This window comes from Felis catus, chromosome E2, assembly GCF_018350175.1.
Source record: "Felis catus isolate Fca126 chromosome E2, F.catus_Fca126_mat1.0, whole genome shotgun sequence".
Taxonomy (NCBI): Eukaryota; Metazoa; Chordata; class Mammalia; order Carnivora; family Felidae; genus Felis; species Felis catus.
In genome coordinates, this window is record NC_058382.1 from 10368347 (window position 1) to 10396324 (window position 27978).

General features: G+C 52.2%; 1 protein-coding gene across 3 annotated transcripts in view; it reads left to right on the top strand.

The window, feature by feature from the left end:
* The first annotated feature begins 502 nt into the window (after positions 1-502).
* Positions 503-27978, top strand: part of PRKD2 (protein kinase D2) — a 36007-nt gene continuing 8531 nt past the window's right edge. For 2 of the 3 annotated variants that reach the window (XM_011289800.4, XR_006590685.1), the window contains exons 1-14: positions 503-1425; positions 3531-3669; positions 8435-8566; positions 11631-11785; positions 11882-12104; positions 13742-13819; positions 13899-14052; positions 17961-18078; positions 18823-18900; positions 19705-19963; positions 21545-21597; positions 21737-21809; positions 22301-22407; positions 23615-23776. In XM_011289800.4, coding sequence (XP_011288102.1) covers positions 1186-1425; positions 3531-3669; positions 8435-8566; positions 11631-11785; positions 11882-12104; positions 13742-13819; positions 13899-14052; positions 17961-18078; positions 18823-18900; positions 19705-19963; positions 21545-21597; positions 21737-21809; positions 22301-22407; positions 23615-23776 — 1971 coding nt within the window. In that variant the 5' untranslated portion in view covers positions 503-1185. The remainder of the gene's footprint in view (positions 1426-3530; positions 3670-8434; positions 8567-11630; positions 11786-11881; positions 12105-13741; positions 13820-13898; positions 14053-17960; positions 18079-18822; positions 18901-19704; positions 19964-21544; positions 21598-21736; positions 21810-22300; positions 22408-23614; positions 23777-27978) is intronic. The other variant, XM_045046847.1, reaches the window with a different exon arrangement.

Consider the following 27978-nt stretch of genomic DNA (forward strand, 5'->3'; position numbering starts at 1 on the left):
AGACCGAGTTCAGAGATCCCGGAGCGGGCTGGACCTGACACCAGTTTCCCACCCTTTTCCCCTGCGGTGGGCGCCGGATGCCGGCCAGGCTAGACGGGCCCCCTTCCTTAAAGGGCCAGGCGCCTCCTCAGCCCGGGCCCCCGCGACCTGTGGCGGGGATGAGGGTGCCTCGCCCCTCCTCTCCAACTCTGGGAATAGTTAACTTTCTAGACTTGGGTGTGCTGGGGGGTAGGAATCGGTCCCGGATCCCTGCCCTGCCCTGCGTCTCGCACCCCAGACTCCCGGACCCAGGAGGGGCAGGTGACGCCCCCACTCGGAGGTGCGGGGCCCGCCCTCTCCTTCCGCCCCCGGCCCCTCGACAGGCTCCGCCCATCTCGACGTCACCGAGGCCCGCGCGGATTGGCCGACTGCGCCATCGCTCCGGACACTTCCTCCTGGGCCGCAGCCGCAGAGTTAAACTTTGGAGGGGGAAAAAGAGCCACCGGCGCCCGGCGCCGGGCGACCCTCCCTTGCCCCCCCCCCGCCCCCTCCACCGCCGCTGGGAACGCCCCCTTCTCCACGGCCCCCGACCGAACTTTTCTCCAACTTCTGAGACCCGTGAGATTCCCTCCTTAGTACCCCGGTCCTCAGGATCCCTCTGCCCATCCCTGGGCCCGTCGGATCCCTGGGATCCACTCGATCCCCGACTCAGAGACTCCTGTCCTCCACCCCCAGGGTCTGGTGAATCCCCTCGGGCCCCCTTCTTAATTGGATCCTCTTCTTAGAGCCATTGGATTCTGCGATCCTACTCCCCGCCCCCCCCCCCCCCTCCGCCCGCTCTCTTCTCAAGCCTTTCTCTCCCCAAGGGGCCTCTGAATCCTGGGCTCTCCTGATCCCTGAGATCCCGACCTGCTAGATTTTCTTGATTTCTTAGAATCTCTCAATCTCTGGGTGCCTCAAACCATTAGGTCTCTCCTTTATGATTCCCGGGCGTCTGATCCACTAGATCACACTTCTCTGATTTCCCAGGGTCCCTCCATCCTCGAGTGCCCTCAACCTGCTAGGTTTCTTTTCTCGTAGCCCCGGGATCCCCGCACTCCCGCTACCAGCTTACGAGCTCCCTTGGATCCAGTGACCCGGGGTCCCCGGACTCCTTCAGCCGGATCCCGGGTGGGCGCCGGGCGGCCGGTCCCGGGCCTCTCCCCTATGGCCGCCCCCCACTCCCATCTCGCCGGGCTCCCAGGCTCTCCCGGGCCTGGGTCTCCTCCGCCCCCCGGCGGCCTGGAGTTGCAGTCGCCGCCACCGCAGCTGGCCCAGATCCCAGCTCCCAGCTCCGGGGTCTCCTTCCACATCCAGATCGGGCTGACCCGCGAGTTTGTGCTGCTGCCCACCGCCTCCGAGCTGGCCCATGTGAAGCAGCTGGCTTGCTCCATCGTGGACCAGAAGGTGAGGGTGCAGCGTCTCTCCTCCAGCTTGGGGAGAGGTCTGCAGGGGGCGGGGCGCTGCCAGAGGTGGCCTGGAGCCCGGCATAGGGGAGGGAGAAGAAGGACGATGAAACCTTGGGCGACTGGGAGGTGGGGGTGGGGCATTTAGCCCCCCAGTTGCCTCCTCACCCCACTCTCCTTTTGAGGGAGGCCAGGGCAGGGGTGGGGTGCTCCAAAGGTCTCCCCAAGTTGCGTGTCCCTGTATGTTGTTGTCTTCTGCAGCCAGCAGGGAGGAAGGGAGAGGCCAGCTAGGTGTAGAAGTGGGAAGGAAGGGGCCGGTGGGGTGAGCAGATGGGGGACCTCCGCATTCAAGCCCATCCCGGACCTCCCATTTGGTGGAAACAGTAGAAATCCAAGCCGCACTGGCTGTGGCTATCGGGTGACACGTGTGGGTGTGGGCGCTTGCACTAGCTGCCGTGGGGTAAGTGAGGTCTCAGAGCCCAATCTCCGCCCTCCCCCAGGCCTGAGATGTGTGTGGTGGGGCCAGCACCTCTTTGGAACCCCCAGAAGCTCTGGGGACTCTGTCCCCACTCCTCAGGTCTGATGCCGGCCTATGAAAACAGGCCTTCCCCAACCCCAGCCTTACCTCAGTGAGAAGCTGGGGATCACGGGCCGAGAGGGAATCAGGTGGCACTCAATGCGTGAATTCTAGAACGTCAAAAGTTAGGATAGTGGGATTCTCTGTTGTTGGAGTTCGAGACTGTAAAAATGTTAGAATATTAGATTCCTGGGCTGCTGGAATCCTAGACTGTGAACATGCTAGACTTTTGGAATGCTGGGTTGTTGCAATCCTAATGGTAAAATATTCAAACACTAGAATCCTCGTGTATTAGATTCCTAGAACATGAAAATACCAGACCGTGCTACTCTGGGGTGGCGAAATCCTCAAACATAGAATATGTTCGCACCTGAGATAGATGGGTATAATACTATCATGTGAGCATGTTGGAATCCCAAAATGTCCACATTCCAGAATCTTCTCAGACCCCTGATAATGAATTCTTTGGGCTTCCGAGAAACCTCAGGAACTGAGCCAACTCCCCCACTTTACACACAAGGCAACTGACACCTAGAGAAAGCCCCCTCTCCCCCCCCCCCCGCTCCCCCCCCCCACCTACCCGACCAAGCAGTCAGGGCCTAGGCCCTGTCACCTGAACCCTCTCCCAGCAGACAAGAACACATGGGGCTTCCTTCACCCTCCACCCGGTCCCCAAACCCAGAGGCCTAGTTTTCACACCCAACTCGGCGGCTCTGTGAGAAAACTGGGTGGGGGGTGGGGTAGGTTGGAGGGCAGATTGCCCCCTGGGGGTGATTTGTCCGGGTGGGGGGGGGCGCTCACATCTTCTGCCTACTCCCTCAGGCCTCACCCCCGTTTTGTTGTGCCTTCTCTGTCCAGGTGTGGCGCATCCCTGCCTTTCTTTGCAGCTGCCCCACCTGGGCTGTTTCACTTTCTGTTCTACCAGGTTTCATTTCCTGTCCCCCCCTCCCCCCCAGCAACCAACCAGCCCAAGCTAGGGACTGGGACACCTGGGTCCTTTGGGCATTGGGTGGGGGGGCACCCTCCCTACCTCCAGCTCCCTTGAGCCCTAGCCTTCCTGCCACCACCCTCGCACCCCCCAGATGTCCTAAATCCCCTTCTTCTAGCTGGCCCCACCCTAGTGCTGGGCTGGGAGCCAGGTAACAGGGACAATAGATCCAGGAAGGAAGCTGGGGAGGCGGGGAGAGTAAAGGAGCGGGTGTTCGCTTAGCCCCTCACCACACACACCCGCCCCCCTGGAAAATTCTAGATGCCCACGCTCCCAGAGCCACTCTCCCTCCCACCCTAGTTTCTTTGTCCGGCCACCAAACTCTGTCAGCGGTGCCGTCTCCCAGCACACCTGGGGCCCTGGCACCCCGCCCGCCTGAGCTTCAAGCTGCACCGGGGAGGGAACAGGCAGGAAGCTAGGGCTGCGGGGTCTCTGTTTCCGGGGGAAGCAGCCGGCCCTGCCCTGGGAGCGTTCCAGACCGCCCGCTGAAGGCAGCTCGGGGAGCCTTTCTGGGTCACCGCCTCCCTCTCCCGCCCCTCAGTTCCCCGAGTGTGGCTTCTACGGCCTTTACGACAAGATCCTTCTCTTCAAACATGACCCCACGTCGGCCAACCTCTTGCAGCTGGTGCGCTCAGTTGGAGACATCCAGGAGGGCGACCTGGTGGAGGTGGTGCTGTCGGGTGAGCGGTGGAGGCCCCCCTATGGGCGCAGCCTGTAGCTGGGGGTGGGGACGGGGCGCAGTGTGTGTGTGTGTGTGTGTGTGTGTAGAGGGGGGGAACGGATAGAGGTGAGACGGGACATCTGGAGGAGGGAAAGGGAGAGGTGGGCCCAGAAACCTGCTTCTTAAAGTCGGGGCCAGTGGTTCGAAGCCCTGGTTGCAAATTAGAGTCCCCTCCGGAGTTTTACAAACCACGGCCTGGGAAGGAGTAAATATATTGTGCGGGTACCCCAGCAACATCAGTGAATCTCACACTTCCTAATGCCGAAAGCTGAAAGATGCTAGACATCAGACTACGTATGTTATCATTTCCTTGAGGAAGCACCGAGAAGGATGCGATCGCTATACGGTGTTAGGAGGGAGGAACGTGGGTGCCTCCGGAGAAGATAGAGTGTGGGCCAGGAGGGAGATTTCTGGGGACTGATTCCAACTTCCATTATTTATCAAGATGTTGGTGACGGGGTGTGTGCAGTTTGACCATTCACTGAGCCGTGCACTTGAGATGTGACCTTGTCTATCCGTGCCTCCCCCCACCCCGCCCCCATGAAATGCTAAATGGAATCAGACTCTGCGAGGCTAGATGTAGTGTGGGCACCTGTATTTTCGGCCGGAACTTAGCTACCCACTAGCCGTTCGCATTAAACAACGAATTTTTTTAATGTTTATTTATTTTTGAGAGAGACAGAGCATGAGCGGAGAGGGGCAGGGAGAGAGGGAGACACAGAATCCAAAGTAGGCTCGGGGCTCCCGACGCAGGGCTCGAACTCACGAACCTTGAGATCGTGACCTGTGCCGAAGTCATACCCTTAACCCACTGAGCCACCCAGGCGCCCCATCCTGAGTCCATTTCTTACTACCTCCTCTAGTCCATGAGGCCGTCACCTCCTGCCCAGACTGTTGGAGTAGCTCATAAGTCAGATCATGACACTCTGCTGCTCAGAATCCTCCCATGGCTCCCCATTGCCCTTGGAATAAAATGCGTACTCCCCTAAAATGGTCTTAAGGGTGTCCATGATCTGGCCCCTGCCAATTCCCCAAATTCATCTGTTACACTGTCCTCACTTTTCTTTGATCTGGCGGAGCTGGCCTGTTCTCTGTCCCTTGAGCAAGCCAAGCTGTCCCCCGTCTCTGGGTCTGTGCACTTGTCCTCTGTGCCTCCCTCCCTGCCCTGTCTTCTCACAGCTACCTCCTTCTTGTTATTTGGATCTGAGCTTAAGTGCCATTTCTTCCAGTGTCTGAAATTCCCTTGTTTGTTTGTGTGTGCATGTTTTTTGCCTGTCTCCCCGAAAAATGTCAGCTCCCCGAGAGTGGGGTGTAAATCTGTCTTGTTCATAGCTTTACCCTGAGTGTGTAAACAGTGCTTGGCGCACAGAAGAGAGTCCCCTTTCTGTCACACAATAACAAGGAAAATAGCTCAATATTAGACTGAATTTCGGGAGTGGGGCGGGGGTAGGAAAGAGAATGAGAGTTAGTTTAAAAATGAACCTTTAGGGGCGCCTGGGTGTGTCAGTCGGTTAAGCATCCGACTTTGGCTCAGGTCATGATCTCTCAGTTCATGAGTTCAAGCCCCGTGTTGGGGCTCTGTGCTGACAGCTCGGAGCCTGGAGCCCTCTTCGGATTCTGTGTCTCCCTCTCTCTCTGCCTTCTGCATTCCTCCCCCACTTGCACTCTGTCTCTGTCTCTCAAAAATCAACATTAAAAAAATTAAAAAATAAATACATAAATAAAAAATAGAAATGAAACTTTAAAAATAAAAGCTGGGGCGCCTGGGTGGCGCAGTCGGTTAAGCGTCCGACTTCAGCCAGGTCACGATCTCGCGGTCCGTGAGTTCGAGCCCCGCGTCAGGCTCTGGGCTGACGGTACAGAGCCTGCTTGGGATTCTCTCTCTCCCTCTCCCTCCCTCTCTCTCTCTCTCTCTCCCCGCCCCCATGCCCCTTCCCCTCACTTGCTCCCTCTCTCTCTCTCAAAATAAGTTAATAAACTTAAAAAAAATCATTCTAAAATAAAATGATTTATTCTAACCATTCTAACCGTTCCTGAGCAACTTTCTATGTGGTCTGTTTAAAGAGCACTGTTTAAAAATTTTTTTTAATTTAAAAAACTTAAGGGGCCCCTGGGTGGCTCAGTCAGTTAAGCGTCCAACTCTTGATCTCAGCTCAGGTCTTAATCTCAGGGTTGTGAGTTCAAGCCCCTACTTAAAAAAAAAAGAAAAATTTTTGTTAACTTAAAAAATACGGTGTGCTTGACTGACTCAGTCAGTAAAACATGTGACTCTTGATCTCAGGGTTGTGGGTTCGAGCCCCACATTGGGTGTAGAGATTACTTAAAAACAAAATCTTAAATAATAATAATAAAAGAACAGTGTTTTCAATGCTTTCCATATATTCATTTAGCCCTTAAGAAAGAATTTATAAACAGGGCACCTGGGTGGCTCAGTCGGTTAAGTGTAAAACTCTTGATTTTGCCTTAGGTCATGATCTCACGGTTTTGTGAGTTCGAGCCCCAAGTTGGGCTCTGGGCCGACTCTGCAGAGCCTGCTTGGGATTCTCTCTCTCCCTCTCCCTCTCCTCCCCCTCCCAGCTCACGCTCTCTCTCTCTGTCTCTGTCTCTCTCAAAAGAAATAAATAAAAAATTATTTAAAAATGAATCTATAAAAAATACTATTATGATACTGGGCATGTTCTTTCCAAGACACCTGCGTGGTTCCTACCCTTGCTTCCTTTGGAGGCCTTCCTCAATCACCTGTTTAACATTGGACCACTTACACCTTCCCTATCTCCCTTCCCTGCTTAATTTTTCTCCTAAGCCCTTATTGACTTCTGGCCTGCTGTATGTGTGTGTGTGTGTGTGTGTGTGTGTGTGTGTGTGTATACATATATATATATATAGAGAGAGAGAGAGAGAGAGAGAGAGAGAGAGAGAGTAGTTATAACTTATTTCTGGGATATAGATATTGCATAAACATATATACATAATTTGCTATATATATATATATACACACATATATATGTATACATATATATGTATACATATATATGTGTGTATATATATATATAGCAAATTATGTATATATACATAATTTGTATGTATGTATACATATATATATTTATATACACATATATATGTATACATATATATATTTATATACACATATATATGTATACATATATATATTTATATACACATATATATGTATACATATATATGTATATATATATATATATTTATATGTAATTTTATGCTAGGGAAAACCAGAGCCCGCAACTCATGTTGGTCCTCAATAAATATTTGTCCCGTTACTGAGATAGGAAACAATTGCTTGACAGTTGTTTTTTTTTTTTAATTATTTGAGTATAGTTGGCACAAGCTGTATACTTTATTAGTTACACAGTTCAGCGAGGAAGTAAGTACAGTGCTAAAAGCATGAACTTTGGAGCTGCCCTGGCCTGGGTTCGATTTCAAGTTCCACAGTTTGCAAGCTGTGTGACCTTGGGCAAGTTGTTTCACCTCTCTGTGCTGCCATCTTCTCATCTGGAAAATGGGGACAATGGCAGGATGTATCTCCAGGGCTCTTGAGACAACTGAATTCATTATTTTATTTTATTTTATTTTATTTTATTTTATTTTATTTTAAGTTTATTTATTTATTTTGATAGAGAGGGAGAGAGTACCAGCAGGAGAGGGCAGAGAGAGAGGGAGAGAGAATCCCAAGCAGGCTCCCCACTGTCAGCACAGAGCCCTAGGCACGACGCGGTGAGATCATGACCTGAGCCAAAGTCAAGAGTCTCAACCCACCGAGCCCCCCAGGTGCCCCTGAATTTATTAGTATTTTAAAATACTTGGTGCAGTGCCTGGCACAAGGTAATTTCTAGATTGGGTGATTGTTAAATAGGAATATTTATATTTTCTTTATTTTGGGGGTCTGCCCCCACTTACTAGAGGCTAGGAAGGGAGTTTGTTTTGTTCTATGTAGTGTCCCTAGCACCTAGGACAATACTCAGTAAATGTTTATTGGATTTCCATTTTAAAGTTTATTTATTTTAATTTATTTTGAGAGAGAGAGAGCAAGGGGGGAAGGGGCAGAGAGAGAGAGGGAGACAGCATCCCAAACAGGCCCGGGGCTCTCAGCCCAGAGTCCCAATGCGGGGCTCTAACTCACGAACTGTGAAATCGCGACCTGCCCGGAAATCGAAGAGTCCGAAGCTTAAACAACTGAGCCACCTGGGCGCTCCTGTTGGATTTCCCTTTTAAAGATGAGGACATTGAGATACATAGGTATTTGTTTTTTCTCTTGAGGCTCGAGCTCTATCCTAGACCAAGTAGATCGCAGACTCTGAGGATGAGACTTAGGCATGTGTACTTTTAAATTTGATTTAAAAATGTTTAACTGTGAAATATTCGTAACATAAATTTACTGTGTTAACCATTTGTGCGTCTCCTGTTCAGTAGTGTTAGTTACATTCACGCTTCCCTGCAACAGTCTCCAGGAGTGTTTTCATCTTGCAAAACTGAATCTCTGTATCCACTCAACGACTCCCCAGTCCCTGGCATAGGTGTATGCCTCGGTGGTGAAACTGGGATTTGAACCCAGGTAGAGTGTAGTATGCGAGTAAATGAATGAAGGCAGGCAAGATGAAGCCTTGCAGCCGGGAGGACTGTGAGAAACCCAGGACCCTACAGCCTCGGCTGCCCGGGCTCAACCTTCCGCCTCCCCCTGCTGCCTGCAGCTTCGGCCACCTTCGAGGACTTCCAGATCCGCCCCCACGCCCTCACCGTTCACTCCTACCGAGCGCCTGCCTTCTGCGATCACTGCGGGGAGATGCTCTTCGGCCTTGTGCGCCAGGGCCTCAAGTGTGATGGTGAGGGGAGAGGGGCTGGAGGCGGGGCCAAGGGGTAGGGGGCGGGCAGGAGGGTGGGGCTGGGGTGGGGTTCAGGTGTAGGAGGCGGGGCTCGGGGGCAGAGGCAAGGGCCGGGAGGCACCGCGTGGGGGAGGAACAGGAGGTGGGGTGGGAGGCGGGGCTTGGGCGAGGGGCGGGGTCTGGGGTGGGGCTCAGCTCCGGAGGAGGAGCCTGAGAGGTGGAGCTCCGAGGGAGAGGTAAAAGGGGGAGGAGCGTGGGAGAGGAAAAGGGGAATGTGCGCGCGGGGGAAGAAGGCGGAGCCTACAACTGGGATGGACCAGAGAAACAGCCAGTAGGAGGTACATATTAAGGGATACTTGGAAGGAATTCCTGTCAGGGAATTGTAAGCCCCTGTCAGGGGGAGTCTGGCTAAGCAACTCTGAAATCCATAGGGCAGCCGGTCAGGAAGGGCCCGCAGAAGCTGAAACTGCTGTTCACTGGCAGAATTTCTTCATCTGAGAAATCTCACTTCTGCTTTTCAAACCTTTCTACGGAGGGAAACGGGCCCACCCAGCCTAACTAGGACACTCTCCCTCACTGCAAGTCATCCGATTGCGACTTGATTCACACCCACCAAACACCTTTACAAGCAGTCCCTACATTTCGTGTCTGAATTACCGAGGATGCCAACCTAGCCAATTTGACACGGGCACCATCAGAGTCCAGTCCTTATTGACTTGGCACCTCAGTGGGCCAGGGCTGTCATAACCAAATACCACAGGCCGACTGGCTTAAACAACACTAACTCAGAGTTCCAGAGGCGGGGCAGTTTAAGATCAAGCTTCGGACAGGGTTTGGTGCCCGGTGAGGACCTTTTCCTGGCTTGCAGATGGCTGCTATCTTGCTGTGTGCTCACATGGCGTGTGGAGAGACAACAACTTCTGAAAGGTCTTCCTTTTATAAAAGACCCCAATTGCGTCGGATCAGGGCCCCACCTTTATGGCCTCAGTTAATGTTAGTTATCTCCTTAAAGGCCCATCTCCAAATACAGTCACATTGCAGGTTAGGGCATCATCCTATGAGATTGGAGCGGTGGACACATGTTCAGTCTACAACAAGCACCCATGCACATGTCTTTAATTTTATCATACTTAAAAAAATAAATAAAGGAACACACAGTGTTCCTTTAGCCCAAATGTCTCAAGGTTAAGCCCGAGTGTCAGGTTCCGCGGGTCCACTCTTCCTATCTTTGATGCTTCTGAGGGAGAGCGTTGAGATCTCACCCCGCCTGCAGATGAAGGTCACACACCCGCCTTGACTCTACACACAGCAGCGGAAGACCATCCGTTGTTCGAAGACCGTCTGCCCCGCCATTGTTTGTTCAATGTGAGCCTCTATTAGAGGCATGTTTTCCGATATTCCGTCATCCAAGGATCTCCAGCTTTGCGGCTGTCATGCTCAAATGGAAATCTAGAGTCTGGAACACCAGATGACCTACAGAATGGACCAGAGTTGTTACCATGCAGCCCTAAATAGACTTGTGGCGTTTAAGGACTCTTCGGATAAGAGCCATATCAGGCCTGCGGAAAACTGATTCTGTGCGTTCAGAGCTGCCGTCGATATTGCTCTCATGCACACACCGTATCCAATCCTTTTTTTTTTCTTAAGCTTTTTTATTTATTTTGAGGACACCATATCCATCTCTTGACGTCTTGGCATCTGGAAGGTTTCTTTAACGTTTCTTTTTGAGAGAGAGTGCCCACGCGGGCGCTCACACACACACAGTCGTGTGTGGGGAAGGAGCAGAGACACAGGGAGAGAGAGAATCCCAATCGACGCGGGGCTCGAGCCCACAAACCCCGAGATCAGCTCAGCTACCGGCCTAGAAGGTTCTGGGCCAGGTAAAGAACCTGGAGCAGGTGAGGCGCTCCTGTCAGACTTGACACCTTCCGATGAGGGTTTGATTCTACCTTGGTACTCACACACGGAATCACGGATGAAACTCTGAAATTCCAATGAAGGACATGAGTGAATAAAGGTCAACGCCGGAAAGTGTTTCCCTGTACACAACGGCCATTTGCCATCCTGAAGCTTTTCTGGTAGCACCACCTTTGGGAAAGCCCATGACCGCCGGGCTACCAGAAGACGGGCTTCACAAAGCGTTCCCCGAGGAGCTTCCAAAGGCGGGAGGAACATTCTCCACTCCAGAACAGAGCGCCGTCTTGGAATCATTTGGAGTCACTGGAGGTGTACTAGAGTAAGGCTTCGGGAAGCCTCTTAGGAAAACAAGCTGAGTCTGTCCAGGCTTTCATGGACGAGGATTTTTATTTATTTTTATTAAAAATGTTTTTTCTTTGAGAGAGAGTCGGTGGGGAGGGGCAGAGGGAGAGACACAGAATCCGTATCAGGCTCCAGGCTCTGGGCTATCAGCCCAGAGCCCCCCCCCCCCCCTCGGGGCTTGAACCCATGAACTCCAGAACCTCCAGATCACGGCCTGAGCCGAAGCCCCGAGCTTAACGGACCTGAGCCCCCCAGGCCCTCCTGCTGTTCAGTCTTCTGCTTCCTTATCCTGTAACTTACATCCAACACAGTGCTTGCTCTGGCCGAGTTGGAGCGATACGGAGACGAGGAGCATGGTCCCCGCGCGAGGATGACAGGCACATTCGTGAATGTTCCGTATGAAAAAAGGGATGAGGGGATAGAAGGAAGAGAACAAAATATTGGCGTCCGCATAGGTCGGAATAAGGAAGACACAGCCCGTGCTCGTGCACTCTTCGTTTGTGCCGCTGGTCACGTGGTTGTGGCCCCCTTCTTCCGCGACCCAATCCACATGCCCTGGGCCCTCAGCGAGCACCTCACCCGCTCCTGGTTCTTTGCCTGGTCCAGAACCTTCTAGGCCAGTAGCAGTTCTACCTGAATTGAGTCCTTGTAACTTTTCATTGGCTTTAATGGCACTACCAGGGGCCCCCCCCCCGGAGAGATCTACTGTATTTCCGATCCACGGAAAAGGAAAGGGGGGGTGGGCAGAGCGTTAGAGCCCAGGCCTGGTGGAAGCGTGTCTCTGATCGTCTGGCGCCCCCCGCAGGCTGCGGACTGAACTACCACAAGCGCTGCGCCTTCAGCATCCCCAACAACTGCAGCGGGGCCCGCAAGCGCCGCCTGTCGTCCACGTCTCTGGCCAGTGGCCATTCCGTGCGCCTCAGCACCTCTGAGTCCCTGCCCTGCATGGCCGATGAGCTGGTGAGGGGCTGGGGAGTGGGCGGGCCGGTGGCGGTGGCCCTGGCGGGTGACAGGGCCCAGGCACTAATGCGTCCCTCCCGTCTTGCTGACCGATAGAGCCGGAGTACCACTGAGCTCCTGCCTCGCCGGCCCCCGTCCTCCTCCTCCTCCTCTTCTGCCTCCTCCTACACGGGACGCCCGATCGAGCTAGACAAGATGCTGCTCTCCAAGGTCAAGGTGCCGCACACATTCCTCATCCACAGCTACACCCGGCCCACTGTCTGCCAGGCTTGCAAGAAGCTCCTCAAAGGCCTCTTTCGCCAGGGCCTGCAGTGCAAAGGTCAGCGGGGCCCCGCGGGGAGACAGACGGGGTCGGGGGACAGACGCCCCCCTCCCGCCCCACCTCCCACTAGACACATACGTACACTGGCTTAGCAGTTTAGCGGTTCTCTCCCCTGGGCTCCCAGCAGGCCGTAAGAATCCCACTATTCTGGGGGTGCCTGGCTGGCTCAGGCGGTAGGGCGCATGACTCTTGACCTCGGGGTTGTGAGTTCGAGGCCCGTGTTGGGTGCGGAGATTACTTAAAAATAAAATCTTAAAAAAAAAAAAAAATGGGGCAGCTGCGTGGCTCAGCGGGTTAAGCTCCTGACTTTAGCTCAGGTCCTGATCTCACAGCTGGTAAGTTCAAGCCCTGAGTCAGGCTCTGTGCTGATAGCTCAGAGCCTGGAAATTTAGCTTTATAAAGCCACTTAGCATGGAATTAAAAAAAAATTTTTTTAATGTTTATTTATTTTTGAGAGACAGCAAGAGTGGGGGAGGGGCAGAGAGAGAGAGACACACACACACAGAATCCCAAGCAGGCTCCAGACTGAGCTGTCAACACAGAGCCCGACGTGGGGCTGGAATTCATCAACCATGAGATCATGACTTGAGCTGAAAGTTGGCCGCTTAACTGACTGAGCCACCCAGGTGCCCTGCACGGAATTCTCAAATTGCGGATCTTGAGAATTCTAGAACCATGGAACGTTGGAAGCATAGGCCTCGGGAATTCTGGGCTGTAGGACTCAGCGAAAAGAACCACAGAAACTTTAGGTTCGTAAAGCCTAGAACTACCAAGTTATAGATTCTCAGAATACTGGAACTTTACAACCATCGGATTTGAGAATAATGGAAGCCTAGAAGCATCGCATGGGAAGCATGGGATCCTAGAGTCCTAGAAATCTAGAACATGGAACTTTGAATTCTAGAATCTAGAAAATCAGAAATCTAGATCCATAAAAACTTAGAGCTGTCCAATTCTAGGATTCATTGGAACAAAAAAATTACAAAATCTTAGCTGCACACAGCTAAAGAACAATAACATTAAGGTTTAGAGTCTTAGGTGTATGGGATCCTGGAACCTTGGAATCATCAGATTCTGGAGTCTTCACAGTCCAGAACTGTAGAGTCACTGCATTCTAGAATTTATGTATAGAAAACCCTAAAACCTTGGACATCAAGGAGCCTCGGCAGTCTAGAATCATAGAACTGTAGAATTGTAGATGTGTCAAGTTCTAGAAACTTGCGTGTCAAAATCTGGAGTCTTAGAAATCTAGAATTGAAAGAAGGAAGGAAAGAAAGAAAGGGAGGGAGAGAGGAAGGAAGGGAGGGAGGAAGGAAGGAAGGAAGGAAGGAAGGAAGGAAGGAAGGAAGGAAGGATCATCCAGCCCAAAATATCCTTAGTGCCAGAGGTTGGGAAAGCCTTTCCTGAGTGTTCAAAGTCCAGAATCATGGAATGGTAGACCCTATTACATTCTAGAATTTCAGAAGGAAACCGGCTCAAAGAGGGATAGCCCGAGAAGGTTCGGCTGGGTTTCCTGCCCCAAGCAGCGAGTGGAGCATCTTTTGGGTCTGGGGGATAGGAGTCAAGATTCAGCCCTTACAGGTGACCTCTCTTTCCCCTGCCACCTGTCCGCTTGTTCCCTGTCCTCATACCAGACTGCAAGTTTAACTGTCACAAGCGCTGCGCCACCCGCGTCCCTAACGACTGTTTGGGGGAGGCACTCATCAACGGAGGTGAGAGGCTGTGGGCTGGGCGGGAAGGGGGCGGGGGCAGGGCCGGGCGGAGGCCCCTCTGATGCCCCTGTGCCCCTAGATGTGCCGATGGATGAGGCCACCGACTACAGCGAGGCTGACAAGAGCTCCCTCATGGATGAATCCGACGACTCCGGGGTCATCCCGGGCTCCCACTCGGAAAATGCCCTCCACGCCAGCGAGGAGGAGGAAGGCGAGGGAGGCGAGGCCCAGAGGTACCCCGCGCACCCTCGGGGGAAGGCCCTTCCTCTCGCTAGAATGGGTTGGCATCACCCTGTAAATCTGCTAGGCACCCACCCCTTTATTTTTCAACGTTACCTTTTCTCTTGAATAATGTGTATTGAAAACAAAGTTTTCACACACACGTATTTTCATTCAGGTTGCATTTCCGTTCAAAAGGCAGAGAGAGTGTCAAACCCTCCCGCCTCCCAGCTGCTTAGCCCCGCTCCCTGAGGATTGCCCCCGGGATCGGCCGCCGGCGGGTCCTTCCAGAAACAGTCTGTGTGGCAAAGGGACAGTGCAAAGAATGAGAACACGGGGGTCTGGAACCAGACTGCTGTGTGGCCCTTAGGCAGGAGACGACCCTCCCTAGGGCCTCAGTTTCCCCACCAGTAAGATGGGGATAAATTAGTATGGACCTTTGGGGACTGTCGTAAGGAGAAAATCAACAGATACAAACAAAGTGCCTAAAATAGTGCCTGGCACGCAGTAAGGGTTAAAAATGTTGGCTCTTCTTGGGGCGCCGGGGTGGCTTAGTCGGTTTCAGGTCACCATCTCGCTGTTCATGAGTTTGAGCCCCAAAGCCGCACGTCGGGCTCTGTGCTCACAGTATGGGAACTGGCTTGGGATTCTCTCTCTCTGCCCCCTTCCTCTGCTCATGTGCTCTCTCTCTCTCTCTCTCTCTCTCTCTCTCTCTCTCTCTCAAAATAAATAAACTTTAAAGTTAGCTCTTCTCAGAGAGAAAACTACCCATTTTCTTTTAACCACTTTGGCCTCAGATTGACTGGTACGGCCTGCACAGGCCCCCTCCCCTTTTGGTGCCTCAGTCTTCCCATCTGTAAAATGGGGAAGGGGAGAACCATCCCCAGGGACCCGACAGGCAGTGGCTTTCTTCTGGCATGGGAGCTCTAAAAAATAATACTAAGTTGCTCGACTGTACATTTTTTTAAATTTTTTTTTTTAATTTTTTTTTCAACGTTTATTTATTTTTGGGACAGAGAGAGACAGAGCATGAACGGGGGAGGGGCAGAGAGAGAGGGAGACACAGAATCGGAAACAGGCTCCAGGCTCTGAGCCATCAGCCCAGAGCCCGACGCGGGGCTCGAACTCACAGACCGCGAGACCGTGACCTGGCTGAAGTCAGACGCTTAACCGACTGCGCCACCCAGGCGCCCCTAAAATTTTAATTAATGAATGTATTTGTTTATTTATTCTGAGAGAGAGATTGTGAGAGAGAGAAAAAAAAAGCGCGAGTGGGGGAGAGGCAGAGAGAGAGAGAGGGAGAGAGAGAATTTCAAGCAGGCTCCGCCAGGCCGGTGGCAGAGCCCGATGCGGGGCTCGAACCCACGGACCGTGAGATCGTGACCTGACCCAAAAATCAAGAGGCAGAGGCTTAACCAACTGAGCCACCGAGGCGCCCCTAATTATACATTTTAAAATTATAAAAGGAATTCATATTTATCCTGGACGTTATTTATTTATTTATTTTTAATTTTGTTAATGTTTATTTACTTTTGAGAGAGAGAGAGAGAGAGAGACAGAGGGTGAGCTGGGGAGGTACAGAGAGAGAGGGAAACACAGAATCAGAAGTAGGCTCCAGGCTCTGAGCCGTCAGCACAGAGCCCGACGCGGGGCTTGAACCCACGAACTGCAGATTCATGACCTGAGCCCAAGTCGGACGCCTAACCAACTGAGCCACCCAGGCGCCCCATGGACTATCTATATCTATTCATATATATATTGGACTCTACGCTGGGCGCTTGAGGGCAAGGATATTTGTGCGTTTTCCAGGTGCCTAGGACGGGGCCTGGCTTCATACATGGGTGTGGAACCCCTGTGGGTCTAGGAGGGCAGGAAGGCGGCGGGGTTCTGGAAGCACGGGGCGCCAGAGGCTGCGAGCGCCAGGGCTAGGTCGGAGGCCCACCACTTACCCTGCCAGTCACGTCTGTGACTGTGCCTTCGTTTCCTCCTGGGGCGATGAAGGCACCTGTCTCGCGGGGCGATTTTCGGATTCCGTTAGATCATGCAGGTCAAGTGCTTGCTGGCTTTTAAACGGGGTTTTAAAGAATTCTCTCCAGGGGGGAGAGAGGGTGGGGGTGGGGGTGATCCCTTCCGGAGCCTGGGGAAAGATATTTGCATTTCCGTGTCTCTTTACTTTTAATCTCATCTTAAATTTTTTTTTCAATGTTTATTTTTGAGAGAGAGAGCATGAGCAGGGGAGGGGCACGCGCGCGTGCGCGCGCCCGCGCGCGCGCGCGCACACACACACACACACACACACACACAGAATTCAAAGCAGACTCGAGGCTCTGAGCTGTCAAGCGGGGCTTGAACTCACAGACTAGGAGATCATGACCTGAGCCAAAGTCGGATGCTCAACCGACTGAGCCACCCAGGCGCCCCTAGTCTCCTCTTTTAAATGTTTTCACTCTTTTGCATATGTTGTAGAATAATATTTATACGCTATTACTAATGCATTGCATTCATACAGTAATGCACATATAAATAGGAGTAACCTGTGGATTGAAACCGACAGCGAGGGAAGCATTTGTTCTTGAACTAAATCCTTCCCATAAGGACCACGAGGATCACCGTCCGCACTTCTAGGCTAGAAGATTGAGCCTCAGTGGCTTTGGCCAATAATGAGTAAGGGAAAGGAGCTGTGACGTCACCCCACAGGGCTGGGGCGGCATAAAGGTGGTGCAGATGGTCAGCCACTTCCACGGTGCGTCGGTAAACATTTAATGAGCACCTACTGGGTTCTGGACTCCCAAGCATTACAGCAGTGAACCAAGCCTGTAAAACTCTCCAGCCTCATAGAGCAGACACTCGAGTTGGGGAGACCGGTAATAAACAGACACATCCATAGCCTCAGGTATCGATAACTGCTATCAAAAGGAAATAAAAATAAAGCAAAGAGAGGGGGCAGAGAATGAAGACGTGTTGTTTTAGTTTGGGTCACTAAAGGAGGCCTCTCTGAGGAGGTGGCATTTGAAGAGATCTGAAGGAGGGGAGGAAGGGAGCCATGTGGATGATAGCTGGTGGAAGAGCCTACCAAGCAAAGGGAACAGCAAGTGCAAAGGCCCTGAGGTAGCGTCAAGCATGTTCCAGGAACAGCACAGAGCTTGGTGTGGCTGCAGCAGGGATGGGGTGGGAGACCAGGCCAGAGCGGGGGATTGGTATGCAGGTCAGAATGGCTGAAGAGAGTTTCTTACTGGTGCCACCTGACCCAAGCTGCCTGGAAGCTCAAATTCTCTTTCTGCCAGGTCTTTCCTGGGAGTGTTGAGCAACAGAATAACAGGGCGTCAGAATTGGATCTTGATGGACTTGGGCCGGGTGGGGGTGTCGGGAGAGGCAGCCCGTTTCACAGATGAGGAAACCAAGTTTCAGGCAAAGGGAAGCGCCAGAGCCACCCAAATGCTGATTTAGTGCAGGGCTCAAGGGGTTGTTGGTTCTGGAGTCGAGCGTGTCTCTTAATCTCTCTCGGCCTTCGTTTTCCCTCTGTAGTAATAACATGGGCACAGATGAGGGCAAATGAGGCACAGAGAGGTTGAGTCACTTGCCCAGTGTTACACAGCTGGCTCCACAATCACCGGGCTCATTTTGGAGGCTCACTGTGTGCCCAGCACTGTGCTCAACTCCTTAAAAGGGTTTTCACTTCTCACAACAACCCCTTCGGGCGGAGAAACTGAGGCACATAGAGCTTGGGTGATACGCCGAAGCCAGCCTTTTAATGTGGCCCTCTCAAGAGTTCTCTTCCTCGTTAAGGGAAACCTGGACACCACCGAAGCGTGGCCCTCAACTCCCAACTCCTGCCGGCCCAGAGATGTGCCCCGCCGTCCCAGGTGCTCATGGGTATTTTCCACCGGTAACATCTCGCCTCTTCCTCCCCCCTCCCCCTCAGCTCCTTGGGGTATATCCCTCTAATGAGGGTAGTGCAGTCGGTGCGACACACGACGCGGAAATCCAGCACCACCCTGCGCGAGGGTTGGGTGGTTCATTACAGCAACAAGGACACGCTGGTGAGTGGGCGGGGTGGGGCGGAGCTAGAGTTGGGGGCGGGGCAAGATTCGCTGGAGGGGGCGGGGCTGGATGGGTGGTGGTGGGCGGAGCCGGGGTGGAGGCGGGGCTAGACCAGAGGGATGGTTCTGAGGGAGGGAGGAGGGGCCCTGGGAGTCAGAGAAGAGGCGGGGCTAAGGACAAGGTTGGGGGGGCATGGGATCGGGAACCGGGAAGCTGGAGTTAGGGGCGGGGGCGAGAAGGGTTAAGGTTATAGAGGGTGGGATGGGGGGGAGGGGGTGCTGGGCCGGGCTAGAAGCATAACTAGAGGTAATTAAGGGGGGGGTGAATATAGAGTGGTACCAGGTAGTGCGAAGTTGGAAGGGAGGGAACGGGAGGGCTTATAGTGGGGGGCAGGCAGGAGACAGGGGTGGGGCAGGGTTAGGGGCAGAGGAGCCAGGCTGGAGGCTGACCTAAAGTTAGAGAGGGGTTATGGGGCGGGGCCAAGTGGGGTGGAGCCGAAGCTAAGGAGGGAGAGGAGAGATCAATCTGAGAAGGGGATGAGGTGGGGGTGGGGCTGGAGCTAGAAATGGGCGGGGCCTTGCGGGAGGCGGAGCTAGAGTTAGAGTGCGTCCCCAGAGGCGGAAGGGGTGGGGCCTGCGGGGGCGGGGCTAGGGCTAGGGGCGGGGTTTGGCCCCGGGAAGGGCTGGAGCCCCAGGCGCGCCCAGGGCGCCCCACCTCACCCTCTGGGGCACCTCTCCCAACAGAGGAAGCGGCATTATTGGCGCCTGGACTGCAAGTGCATCACGCTCTTCCAGAACAACACGACCAACAGATACTACAAGGTGGCCCAGCTCCCCCAGACCTCCTCCACTCCTCTCCCAGTTGCCTGCCGGCTTGCTTGTCATCAGCAAATGGGCCCCCCTCGGCCCCACCACTTTCCAGCGGGGGACCCCGGGTGGCTTACCTCACTCTCTGCGCCACACGTCTCGCACCTCAAAGACTAGTCCTCGTCGCAGGGCTGCTGCCCCGAATTCAAAGATAACCGACGAGAAGCAGTTAGCTGGGGGCCTGGCATGGGTTGAGGTCCCCGTAATCATCATTACTTTATAAGGAATTAGTGGATTATTTATTAGTATTGCTCACCACCTCCCGTGGCTGCCTTGGGCTCCAGGCTGTCTCCTCACCGCGTCCTTGCTTCGGCCCTTGCCCCCACAGTCTTGGTGCTCCCTTGCTCTAAACCCTTCCATGGCTCCCCAGAGCCCTGGAGACAAAACCCGGGTTCCTCCCTGTGGCCCTTGAGGCCCCTCATGGCCTAGCCATAGCCTGATGTCCTTCATTTACTCTCATTTACAACTACTGTGTGCTGTGCACCATGCATGTGATGGGAATCGAATACGTCCCTTGAAAACAAGCCTTTTCCCACCTCAGGGCCTTTGCACATGCTCTTAACGCCATCCGCCACCGGCTGGCCTCTTCTTACCTTTCTGATCTCTGCTTCATGTAACTTCTGCCGGGAGGCTTTTCCTGACTCCTCTGCAGTTCAGGCCCTTCCCACTGACCCTGGATTCTGTGTGCTCTTCTGAGTAAGTGCAGAGCCCCAGGGTCCGCCTGGCCTCCTCACTGGTGCCGGTTGTGTGTCCTGCCAGGAAATTCCACTGTCAGAAATCCTCACCGTGGAGCCCGCCCAGAACTTCAGCCTTGTGCCACCGGGCACCAACCCCCACTGCTTCGAGATTGTCACTGCCAATGTCACCTACTTTGTGGGCGAGACGCCCGGTGGGGCCCCAGGGGGCCCCAGTGGGCAGGGGGCTGAGGCCGCCCGGGGCTGGGAAACGGCCATCCGCCAGGCCTTGATGCCCGTCATCCTTCAGGATGCGCCCAGCACCCCGGGCCACACACCCCACAGTAAGTCCCCACCCCGGGCCCTGAGCGGATGGATCTGGGGAGGCTGGTGTGGGGTCCCAGGGAAGGGAAGAGCGAGGAAGAAGGCAGGGAATGGCACAGTGGAGAATGTGGCTTCTGGACTCAGCTGGCCTGGGTCCAAATCTCCATTAAGCCCGGACCCAGCATGTGGCCTTGGACAGGTCACTTCCCTTGTCTGAATCTTGTCCCAGGTGGTGACAACTCCTCCAGATTGTGCGTTCAGACTATTTAGTTCATGAATTTGCTGAGTGTCTTCTCTGTGCCCGTCCTGTGCTGGACAGTACCGGGGACATAGCTGTGACCAAAACAGCCCAGGGCCTGCCCTCACCTGCTCGGAGTCCAGTAAGGGAGACAGACTTGTCCCCAGACAGTGACGACCCAGAGTTGGGGGGGGGAGGCCCGGACAGGGGAGCCAGAGGGCTGTTGGGAGCTCAGAGGGGATGGTTAATCCAGCCTGGGTATCTAGGAGGGCTTCCTGGAGGTGGCAACATCTGAGTTGAGCCATGGAAGCTGAGGAGGGGTGAAAGAGGGGCAAACAAATGGGAAATATTTCAAGCAGGGGGAAAACATGATCAGAAAGTCCAAGGCCCCTGCCTTCTGGAGCTCAATCCAGAGTGAGTGACAGACACCGATCAGATCATCCTGTGTGAATGACCAGTGTGATGTAGAATGTGCTCCGGGGTAATGTGACATGGCCTCAGGAGGCATTTGAGCTGAGACTGGGTGTCGAGGGGGACTGAACTAAGTCCAGAGGCAGGGACACACATTCCTGGCAGAGGGGACAGAAAATGCAAGGCAGGAGCTAGGAGGGAACCTGCTGTATCCGAGGCCCAGCAAGGAGGCCAGGGTGTCGGGAGCACACATCATGGTGGGGGTTGAAGTCAAAGAAATAAATGATGGCCTGGTGCCTGTTAGGCCATTGAAGGGTCTTGGGCTTGCTCCTGAGGGCCCTGGGGAGCCATGGCGGGGTTTTGAGCAGGGGAAGGGCAGGCTCAGGTTGGTGCTTCAGCAAGCTCCCTCTGGAGGCTGGATAGGAGAGAGCAGAACAGGGGCGGAGAGACCGTGGAGGAGGATGAAGGGCCAGGCCTGGAACGGGGAGGGGATAGATGTTCAAATGGCAGAAGGATCAGAACTTTGGAAATGTCTGGCTCTGGTTGGGTGGTCAGGTGGCGAGCTTAGGGGGAAGATGTTGGAATCAGCGTGTGCCTTCCCGCCGAGCCTCAGTTTCCTCCTCTGTAAGGTGGGATCGGCACGCTTCCCTGGGCACGGAGCTCATGGGGTGCAGTGCTCGGCGAAATCATCCATGACGTCACTTCTTGAGCCCCCCACCCCAGTATATATCTCGTTTACTTCTCCCCCGGCCCTATGAGGGAGCACCTGATATTATCCCCATTCTCTAGATGTGGAAACTGAGGTTCATAACGGGCAAGTCAGCAGCCTGCAGCTGCGCTGGATTCCCTGGATTCAAACCCGGGTGGAGTTGTGGGTGAAGATATTCTTGAGCCCGGGGTCAACCCACCTCCACCTCTCCCCTCTCCCCTCTCCCCTCTCCCCTCTCCATAGGACAAGCTTCTCTGAGCATCTCCGTGTCTAACAGCCAGATCCAAGAGAATGTGGTGAGACCCTGCCCCCACCCCATGGTCCCAAGGATGGCCTCTGCCTCCCACACAGCCTCCCAGCCCTCTTGCCCTTCCCAGTCTCTTCGATGCCCTGTCTCCATTGGCACTCCTGACCCTCCCCGTCCCCACCTTACAGGACATCGCCACCGTCTACCAGATTTTCCCTGATGAGGTGCTGGGCTCGGGGCAGTTTGGAGTGGTCTATGGAGGTAAGGACGCTTCCGAGCTCATCCAGAGGGGATCCTGGGGGGGTTCTGGGCTCCAGACCTTCCTATCTGATTGACCACATGCTCACCTCCTGTTCTGGGTGACTTTAGAAGGCTAGATCCTCTTGGCGGATGGTCACAGACTTTCCTTTTCTTACTGGGAAAAGCCAATGGACTTCTTCCTGTTATTACTAGGGAGAGCAAATTCTGCCCTTCGGCCACAGAGCTAGTTCCGAGATTCTGATTGGCTATAAATCGAATTTACCGCCTCAGAACTCTGTCTTTTACCTTCTTCATTATGCCTTTGTCCCCCAAGGCCCCCCACCCCTCACATCTCTCCTGGGGACCCCACAGAGCCACCTTGACGACCTTCTGTCCACCTTTGTTCAACTATGCCTGTGCCTCTGTGGCGGGGGGCGGGGGGGGGGGGTGTGTGCGTCTTGCCAGGACTGGAAGGTCTTGCTCCCCTCACCCCCCACCTCCCCTACCCCCAGGAAAGCACCGGAAGACAGGCCGGGACGTGGCAGTAAAGGTCATCGACAAACTGCGTTTCCCCACCAAGCAGGAAAGCCAGCTCCGGAACGAAGTGGCCATTCTGCAGGTGACCACCGGGCTCCGGGGCCCAGCTCTGCCCCCACCTAGGAGGGACCTTCCCTCCCTACTTCCTCCTTTCAGGGGCTAACCCAGGCTGCGGGGGTGGTCGGGGAAGGCTTACTGGAGGAGGGAATATGCGTATGGAGACTGAAGGGGTGGGAAGGTGTTCTGAGCAGAAGTCCTCTAGGAATTTGAAGTCCAAGGTTGCTAGATGGTTTATGTGTGGGGAGGTGGTGGGAGGTGAGGCCAGGGAAGAGGGGGGGGCCGGGCCACACCCTGTGGATTTTCTCCTGAGGGTACTGGGGAACCGTGGAAAGATTTTGAGCAAGGAAGGGGCATGGGTGAGTGTATACTTTGGGAAGTTCCCTCTGGCTGCTGCTGGAGGGTGGGACCAGAGTCTGGAGCTCCGGGAGGAGGCTGGGTGGGGACCTCGATGGGAGAAATGAGGTTAGGCCAGGCAGGGATGGGGGGGAGAGGGCAAAGGATTTAAAAAAAAATTTTTTTTAATGTTTATTTATTTGTGAGAGACCGAGAGACAGAGACAGACAGAGTGTGAGCGGGGGAGGGGCAGAGAGCGAGGGAGACACAGAATCCCAAGCAGGCTCCAGGCTCCGAGCTGTCAGCACAGAGCCCGACACGGGGCTCGAACTCACGAACCATGAGATCATGACCTGAGCCAAAGTCGGAGGCTTAACCAACTGAGCCGCCCAGGTGCCCTGAGAGGGCAAAGGATTTAAAAGACAGACCTTCCCTCCCCAACCCTGGACCTTCAACAGAACTTCAAGATTTAGATCCTTCTAGATACCTGGTGGTGTGGGGATGTGCTTCTGTCTGGGCCTGTGGGAAGCCCCTTCCCCCACCCCCGGGAAAGGAGCTGCTCACCCCCCAGGGACATTTTTAAAAAATATTTATTTATTTTGAGAGAGAGAGAGAGAGAGAGAGAGAGAGAGAATCCCAAGCAGCCTCCACACGGCTAGCGTGGAGCTGGACGTGGGGCGCCACGCAGGGCTTGAACCCACGAACCATGAGATCACGACCTGAGCTGAAATCAAAAGTCGGACGCTTGACAGACCGAGCCCCCCCGGGCGCCCGGGGACATCCTTCTTATTTGTCGTCTTGTCTGGAAGCCATGGAAGCATGGCTTGCCTCTCGGATCCCAAGTTCGTGGGCCACCGAGACCCTGACGACCACCCTACCCCTCACCCCACCCCCAGAGTCTGCGGCACCCGGGGATCGTGAACCTGGACTGCATGTTTGAGACGCCTGAGAAGGTGTTCGTGGTAATGGAGAAGCTTCATGGGGACATGCTCGAGATGATCCTCTCCAGCGAGAAGGGCCGGCTGCCCGAGCGCCTCACCAAGTTCCTCATCACCCAGGTGCGCCCCCTCCCCTGCCCCCGCCCCCCTCTGCCCGGCTCCCCACCCGCCTGCGCTCAGACCCCGCAGACACTCCCCGCGTGGGAGTCGCGATCGCGGATAATAAACAATATACTAATGGAGTAATAATAGCAACAATAGAAAAAAAAATAAACCAACTGAGCCACCCAGGTGCCCCAGAATGATAGTTTTATTTTTATTTATTTATTTTTTAAAAAATTTTAAGTGTTTTATTTGTTTGAGAGAGAGAGAGAGAGAGAGATTGATTGTGAGCGGGTGAGGGGCAGAGAGAGAAGGAGACACAGAATCCGAAGCAGGTCCCAGGCTCTGAGCTGTCAGCACACAACCCGATCCGGAGCTAGAACTCCCGAACACTGAGATCATGACCTGAGCGGAGTCGGACGCTTAACCGACTGAGCCACCCAGGCGCCCCAGAATGATACTTTTAAAATAATAATAGAGTCATAATAGAACAGACTGTGGATTAATGAAAGAGGAATAACAATAGAAAGGTAAAAATAATAGACTAGTAGTCATACTAGTTATTAGTGTAGAGAAATAATAAATAATGTTTATATTTTGGATTACTTTATATAATGCGGCTCCCCAGGCCTGACAATATTCATGTAGACAAAGGGAACGGGAGAGAGTCCTTTCGGTGGGGAGCTCATTCATTCATTACATTGTTCAACAGACACTCCCTGGGCCTCAGCTCTGTTCCCGCCCCGTGGAGGGGACAGTGCTGGCCACACAGCTACCATCAAGATAGCCCAGCCCTGGACAGTGATCACCCAGAATGGGCAGGGCTGGGATGGGGGATGCTAATAACGGTGATAAATAATGCAGTCGCTAACCTTTATTGAGCACTTACTGTGTGCCGGGCAGTGTTTTTAACTCATTTTACCTCCATAGCGACCTTTGTGGCAATGGCTGTTGTCACGCCCGTTTTCCAGTTGAGAAACGTGAGGCACAGAGACTTGAAGTAACTTGCCCGGGGTCACACAGCTGGTGGGATTTGAACGTAGGGTCTATGCTTTTAACTAACAATGTCCAACTAATTGGTGTTATCTGTGCCTCTCTGCCTCTTACTTTCTTCACTAAAATAGTACTTCTGGAAGGCTATTTTATTTCAGTACGTAGTTGGCCAAACTGCCTTTTTTTCTGAGCTGTATCCCGTGGCGGATATCGCCAAAATCCCTAATTGCTGAGCACTTAGATTGTTTTCACTTTTCCACCATTACAAATAACCTCCTGTGACTATTTGTCTACAAACGTTGCTGGACTCTGGTGGGAGAATTTCCATAGAATGCGTTTCAGATCATGGACTCCTGAGTCCAGGGGAATGTGCTTTAGAATTTTTTTTAACATGCTGCCCAGTTACTCTCTGAACTCCCTTTCAGTCTTTGCTCTCAACAACAATTTGAGGGTGTCTACTTTGTCCTTGCTAACTCTGGATAAAATAATCACCACTCTCATAGGTGGAAAAACACTTCATGTAGCTTCATTTGGCAGTTTAAAAATTATGGGTCAGGTGGAGCATACTTTCCTATGTTTATTGGCCTGTGTTTTATATACCCTTTGCCCATTTTTCAGTTGGATTGATCTTATTGAATTGTAAGAGCTCTTTGCATATGACGGACACTGGATCTTTGTCACTTGTGTTGTTCAATTTTTTTTTTTTAATCCCAGTATTTGTTTTCCTTTCCCTTTCATTCATGGCTTTTATTTGCCATTAAGAGTTTAACTTTTGCAATGTTAAATGTTGCCTTTCAAGGTTTCTGGGTTTTACAGCCTTCCTAGAAAGGCCTGCTTACGGGCTGGTCCCTCACCTGATTCTAGGGCTTCTTCTCTTGGTTGCAAAATCCCCTGTGCTGTGCTTCCTTTATACAGACCCAGCACCCTCGCTCTCCCCAGCACTGTGTCTTTGTTAGGGTGGCTTGTGGGGTGTGGACAGAAGCCTACTGGGGCGGGCTTATCCAGACTCCATGGGGAGAGAGGGAACTGCCTGCCCTCAGCAACTGGTTGCTTTCTCTTTCTGGTCTCCCATCTTTTCTTCTCTTTGTCTGTGTCTCTTTGTCTCTTTGTCTCTCTCTCTCTCTCTCTCTCTCTCTCTCTCTGCAGATGTCTGCCTTCCGCCTCTTGTCTGCTCTACCCCAAGTCCTCTGCTAAGCCCTTTACTCACGGGCTTGCTTAGGCTTCACAACTGCCTTCCAAGGTAGGTATTACTCTAATCCCCATCTTACAGATGAGGAAACTGAGGTGGAGAGAGGGCCCATGTCCTGCCCGTAACAACAGCAATAGCCAACATAGTGCTTGCTCTGTGCCAGAATACTGCCCTAGGGACTTTTTATTTTATTTTTTTAAGATTTTACTTTTATGTAATCTCCACAACCAGCGTGAGGCTCAAACTCACAACCCTGAGATCAAGAGTCATTCACTCCAGGGGTGCCTGGGTGGCTCAGTCGGTTAAGCTTCCGACTTCGGCTCAGGTCATGATCTCACGGTCCGTGAGTTCAAGCCCCGCGTCGGGCTCTCTGCTGACAGCTTGGGGCCTGGAGCCTGCTTTGGATTCTGTGTCTCCCTCTCTCTCTGCCCCTCCCCCGCTCATGCTCTGTGTGTTTCTCTCTCTCAAAAATAAACAAACATTAAAAAAAAAAAAAAAGTTGCCCTCCTCTAACTGAGCCAGCCAGGCGCCCCTGTCCTAAGCACCTTTTATGTGTCAGCCCATTTAAACTTCAACAGCAACCCCTGAGGATGGGTACTTCTGTTACCCCCATTTTACAGATGAGAAAACTGAGACCCGGAGAGTTCAAGTGGCTTGTCCAAGGCCACAAGCTAGTAAGTGTAGAGCCAGATTTTCCACCTAGGTAGGCTGGCTCTAGCATTTGATATAAAATGTAGATCATATTGGTATTTGTATTGTTTCATTATATATTATATATATATATATTTAATATTTGTTTATTTTGTTTATTTTTTTAATGTTTATTTATTTATTTTTGAGACAGAGAGAGACACAGCATGAACGGGGGAGGGGCAGAGAGAGAGGGAAACAGAATCGGAAGCAGGCTCCAGGCTCTGAGCCGTCAGCCCAGAGCCCGACGCGGGGCTCGAACTCGTGGACCACGAGATCGTGACCTGAGCCGAAGTCGGACGCTTAACCGACTGAGCCACCCAGGCGCCCCAATATTTGTTTATTTTTGAGAGACAGAGTGCGAGTTGGGGTGGGGTGGGGCACAGAGAGGGGGATATAAAATCCGAAGCAGGCTCTAGGCTCTGAGCTGTCAGCACAGAGCCTGACGCGGGGCTTGAACTCACAACCCATGAGATCATGACCTGAGCCGAAGTCAGAGGCTCAACCAACAGAGCCACCCAGGCACCCCAATATTATGTGTATATATATTATATGATATATATTATATATCATATAGTATATATAATATATATACTATACTATATATATATAATATATATACTATACTATATATATATAGTATATACATATATACACTATATATACTATATATATACACTATATATATAGTATAGTATATACTATATATATAGTATATATACTATATATAGTATATACTATTTATACTATATATAGTATATATAATATATACTATACATATATAATATATATACTATACTATATATATACACTATATACTATATATAATTATATATATTATATATAATATACATATTATATACATGTACATTATATACATGTATATTATATATAATATATTATATATTATATATAGAGTATATTATATATTATATATAATATAGTATATAGTATATATATTATATATTATATATTATATATTATATATTATATATTATATACTATATATTATATATATATAGTGGATGAAAAATACTTTTTAAAAAAGGGGGTCACATAATAGTACTTCCTTAAAGTCTGCTACTTTATTAATAGCATCCCCCCACACACACCTTTTATAAGTAAACTCCAGGCCCAAAGGAAGGCTTGAGCTCATGGCCTCAGAGGTCACAAGTCATGTGCTCTACTGGCTGAGCCAGCCAGGAGCCTCATTAATGGTTCTTTTTTGTCAGGAGCTTATCACATGCCAGAGGATCTCAGGATCTTCCTAAACCCACTGCTCCGGCTGAGCCTTTCTAGAATTATCCAACTCCTAGCTCGGATGTAATGGTTTTGGGATTCTGAGATT